Source organism: Vombatus ursinus, unplaced genomic scaffold, assembly GCF_900497805.2.
Source record: "Vombatus ursinus unplaced genomic scaffold, bare-nosed wombat genome assembly UNPS02014882.1, whole genome shotgun sequence".
NCBI classification, from domain to species: Eukaryota; Metazoa; Chordata; class Mammalia; order Diprotodontia; family Vombatidae; genus Vombatus; species Vombatus ursinus.
Window position 1 is genome coordinate 854,861 of NW_020954660.1, and position 4,962 is coordinate 859,822.

The 4,962-nt window shown below is 43.1% G+C and overlaps 1 protein-coding gene across 1 annotated transcript in view; it reads left to right on the forward strand.

The window, feature by feature from the left end:
* The window catches only part of LOC114028433 (adrenodoxin-like), a 7,476-nt gene extending 6,967 nt beyond the window's left edge, over positions 1 to 509 (forward strand). The window contains exon 4 of the mRNA XM_027842669.1: positions 416 to 509. Within this exon, the coding sequence (XP_027698470.1) occupies positions 416 to 509 (94 nt within the window). The remainder of the gene's footprint in view (positions 1 to 415) is intronic.
* Positions 510 to 4,962: the final 4,453 nt, after the last annotated feature.

Below are 4,962 nucleotides of genomic sequence, written 5' to 3' on the forward strand. Positions count from 1 at the left end.
TCAGAGTTGAAAGAATATAGAATATAGAATGTCTTAGAGATGAGAGGAGTCTTAGAACACAGAATGGCAGAGCTGGAAGGGCCCTCATAGCATGTAGTGTGAGAGCTGGGAGAGATCTTGGAACAAAGAATGAATGTCCTAGCAGTGAAGCATCTTAGAATACAGAATTTTCAAGCTGGGAGGGATCTTAGAACATAGAATTTCTAGGCTAGCAGTACCCTTAGAATATGGAACGTTAGAGTTTAGAGGGACCTTAGAGCTTGATCATTTCAACCTCTTCAACTTACAGGTGAAGAAACTGAGGCCCAAAGACTCAGCTAAAGTCACACAGGGAGCCAGGGCCAGAACAAGGACTCATTCTCTCGCCTCCCAGTCAGGTCTCTTGTCACTACATTCTGCCATTTTCTTTTCCTAGGTCTCGTCTGGCCTGCCAGCTGTGTATGACCAAAGCCATGGACAAACGGACCCTCTGGGTCCCCATGGAGACTGACACCTCTGGACCCAAGTAGCGGAAGCAGCTCTGGAATCGAGGCAGGATCAGGGGAAGGCTGGGGGGAGAAGGGATGGTGCTCACCAACTCTGATCTCTTCTCCTTCCACTTCCAACAGTGAGAGATCCATTTCTCACCCTGGACTGGGTATCTATTCTGGCACAGTAGACAAAGTAAATACTAGACCACGGTGAAGTGGCAAGGAGAAAAATGTGTCTCTCCTTGTGACCTCTGCCATGGGAAGAGTTTTAAAATATTAATAAATAATTATTATCCTTAGAATTTGTTTTGTATGCTTTCCCAAAGCATTGAGACTCACAACAAGCCAAGTGTTTTTATTTCCATTTTACAGATGAAGAAATTGAGGCCCAGAGAAAGGAATTGACTCAACCAAGGTCACAATTAAGGAGTAGCAGACTGATAACCAGATGATTTCTACTACATCATATTTTTTTCAAGCTCTAGTGGGGAAAAGTTGCAGAGGCAGATTTCAGCTTGAGTGAAGGAAAAGTGTCCAGCTGAGCTATCCCCAAGTGAAATGGGTTGCCTTGGGAGGTAGTGAGTTCCCTGTTGTTGGAGGTCTTCAAGTGGTGATGTTGTAAAGGAACCTCCTGTGAGGTTCCTTCTAACAGTGAAATTGTGGGATACCTTGCAGAAAGGGTGATGCTGAATCCTGTGGGCTGGCCTAGAAACAGAGAGGGAGATCTGGACATGGAGCTCTCTTCAAAGTTTGTTGAACAGTACAGTTGATGAAGGAGCACAATGAGAAGGGTGGAGCTACAATAAAAGGTTGGAGGTCTCTACTCTTCTGAATCTTTGGGTGAGAGAGCACAGATCAAAAATCTGGGGAGTTTCTAGACAGAGCTCATAGAATCCCTGGATTCTTAGAGGAACCTCAAAATTCAAGCTGTCTCAAAGTAGATTGGGCTACCTTAAGGGGGGTGGGGTTCCCTATCACTCAAAGATAGGGCAGAAATTGGACGACTTCTTGTCGGGACTATTATTGTCACAAACCCCTCCCATCTGGCCCCGCTCCCCAGTGCCAACTTAACCTGTCAGGTTGGGTCCCAGACAATAACTGATTCCTTCTTCCTTTAAGGGTAATCCTGAGGGGCTGGGCTTTCTAGGACTGGCGCTCTTACCAGCATATTTCCTATTCTCAATCAACCACTTGTATTAGCTTTTACAAAAGTAGTCTACTGAAAAGCTATAGAAAGCAAGGGAGTTATAAAAACAACTGCATTATAAATGTAGTTATGGGTTTATAAAAAAAACCCATTACCCACAATCACACTTTTGTCTTGTACACACAAGATCCCTGGGAAGAATGAGTTCAAGCTTAAGGTATGATGATAATGAGGCAACGGTATGAAGAAGAGTTGACTTAGGCGTACTTTCCAAGTCCCAGCTTTAGAAGTCTTTCTCTCCCTTTATGGAGTCCTTATGAAGTTTCTCTTAGGTAGAGTTCTCTGCCAAAGCCCATCAGATTTCCTATTTAACATTTACCCTTTTCTCTTCTCTGATACTGGCACCCCCCCACCCCTGGTGCAGGGCCTCATCACCTCACATCTGGACTATTGCAATAACTGCAGGTGGGTCTGCCACAAATGTTCTTCCTACAGGATGGGTCCACGTCACCCCTCCATAAACTCCAGGATGAAATAGAAAAGTCCTTTATAACCTGCCCTTGCTACCTTTCTGGTCTTCTTACACCTCCCTCCCTGCCATGTACACTTCAGTCCAATGATACTGGTCTCCTTGCTGTTTCTCAAACAAAACACTCCATCTCGTGATTCTGTGTGTTTTCAGTGGCTGATCTCCATGGCTTACAGAACACTCTCCTTTCTCATCTCTGCCTCCTGGCTTCCCTGGTTTATTTCAAGATTCATTGAAAATCCCAGCCTTTCCAAGTCCCTCTTAATGACAGTGCTTTTTCTCTGAGATCGCCTGTAATTTACCTTATATAGATCTTGTATGTACAAATCAACAAGAATTTATTAAGTGCCTATTATGTGCCAGGCATGGTGCCAAGCACCAGGAATACAAAGGAAGTAAAAAATCAGTCCCTAGGTGGCACTGCAGTGTATAGAGCTCTGGCCTTGGAGTAAGGAGGACCTGAGTTCAAATGAGGCCTCAGACACTTGATACTTACTTGCTGTGTGACCCTGGGCAAATCACTTAACTTCACCAAAAAAACCCAAAAAAAAACCACTCCTTGCCCTCAAGGAGCTCACAATCTAATAGGGGAGACAGCATTCAAACAACACAATATACAAACAAGATATACTCAGAATAAATTGGAGATATAGTTATCCCTTCCACATTGGGACTTTCCTCATTGACGTTTTGACGTGTCACAGGCCAATATGAGAAATTAAATGGGAATTTTTGAGGAGTTCTGCAGAAGCCACAGATAACACTCAAAGGCCTGCAGATGACACAGAAAAAGTTTAGAAACTCAGAAATACATAAAATATATGTATATTACTGTAAACACCCCATAAAAGAAAAAGAAAAAATTCAGATTTCTTCTCTGGTGTGAAGGGAGGCCCAAACCATTTTACACAGATTTTCCAGGTCATAGGGGTGCCAAGCCCCTGACCCCCCATGCTGTGGAAAGGATAACTATAGTCATATTAAAAACCAAAACAGGATAATTTCAAAAAAATGGGATTTTATTTTATTTTATTCTTTTTCAAAATTTTTAGGCAATTGGGGTTAAGTGACTTGCCCAGGGTCACAGAGCTAGTAAGTGTCAAGTGTTTGTCTCAGGTACTCCTGACTTCAGGGCTGGTACTCTATACACTGCACCACCTAGCTGCCCCAGAAAATGGGATTTTAGATGAGACTTGAAGGGAACCAGAGAAGCCGGGAGTCAGAGGTGATCAGGGAGGACCTGGGAGAGAGCTAGTGCAAATCTACAGAATCAGAACTCATTGTCTTTTCTCCCAAACCCGCTTCTCCTCCTAACTTCTCTATTACTCGAGCACAGGGGTGGGGAACCTGTAGCATCTAGGTCCTCAAGTATGGTCTTTCAACTGAATCCAAACTTCACAGTTTGGTATTATCCCCTTAATGAAAGGATTTGTTCTGTAAAACTTGGACTCAGTCAAAAGACAGCACTTGAGGATCTAGAGGGCCACATGTGGCCTCGAGGCTGCAGGTTCTCCACCCTTGCTTTAGAGGGCACCATCATTCCATCCTCCCAATCTCCCAGGCTCCCAACCCAAGTGTCATACTCAACTCCTCAGTATTCCTAAGCCCCTATATCCATTCAGTTGTCAAGACTTGTTGATTTTATGGTTTTTTTCTTCCCAGTATCTTTCATCTATCCCCCTTCTCTCCTCTGACACTGCCACCACCACTTGCAGCCCTCATCACCTCATGGTCAGACTATTAAAATAGCCCACTAATAGTTGGTCTTCCTGCCTCAGGTCTGTCCTCGTTGCAGTCCACCACTGAGCCAAAGTGATTTTCCTAAAAGTTCAGTTCTTACCAGTTACCACCTCTTACTCAGTAATACCTAATGGCTCCGTCTCACTTCTAGGATCAAATATAAAATCCTTTGTTTCACTTTTAAAACCCTTCCTAACCTGGTCCTTGAGTTTAAGGTTGTCTACAGGACATCCAGTTGGAGATGCCCAATAGGCATAGATATGATAATTGAATACATGGGAGATGATGACATCATTAAGTGAAATAGTATATAAATGATAGAAGAAGAGGGCCCTGGACAGTGAGACACCCATGATTAACAAGTGAAAGCTGGAGATACATACTTGTTGGCATGTTTTCTCCATCATTAGATTGTGAGCTCTTTGAAGACAGGGACTGTTTTAAGCTATCTTCGCAGTGCTTATTATAGTGCCTCGCACACATTCAGTCATGCTTGATTCTTCATGACCCCATTTGCCGTTTTCTTGGCAAAGATACTGGAGTGGTTTGCCATTTCCTTCTCCAGCTCACTTTATAGATGAGGAAACTGAGGCAAACAGGGTGAAATGACTTGCCCAGGGTCACACAGCTACTAAGAGTCTGAGGCCAGATTCGAACTCATGAACATGGGTCTTCCTGACTCCAAGCTGGCAATTTATCCTCTGCAGCACTGCCTCGCTGCCCCGCCTGGCACATAGTAAACACTTAAATGCTTATTAGCTCACTGATAACTGACAACAACAGATTGTCTATTCAACTCAGAAATTGTGAGCCTGGAAAGATGATGGTGTCCTTTATAGTCAAAGACAAGAATGGGATTTCCCACTCTTCTATTTCATCTTGGATTTTGTTATAATTATGTAAAAATGCAATTGATTTTTGAGGGTTTATTTTATAGCCTACAACTTTGCCAAAGCTATTAATTGTCTCAATTAGGATCTTGGCTGATTCCCCAAAATTTTGCAAGTAAATCATTATTAGCAAATAGGGATCATTTTATCTCCTTTTCCCCATCTTCATGCCTTTCTCTTATCTTA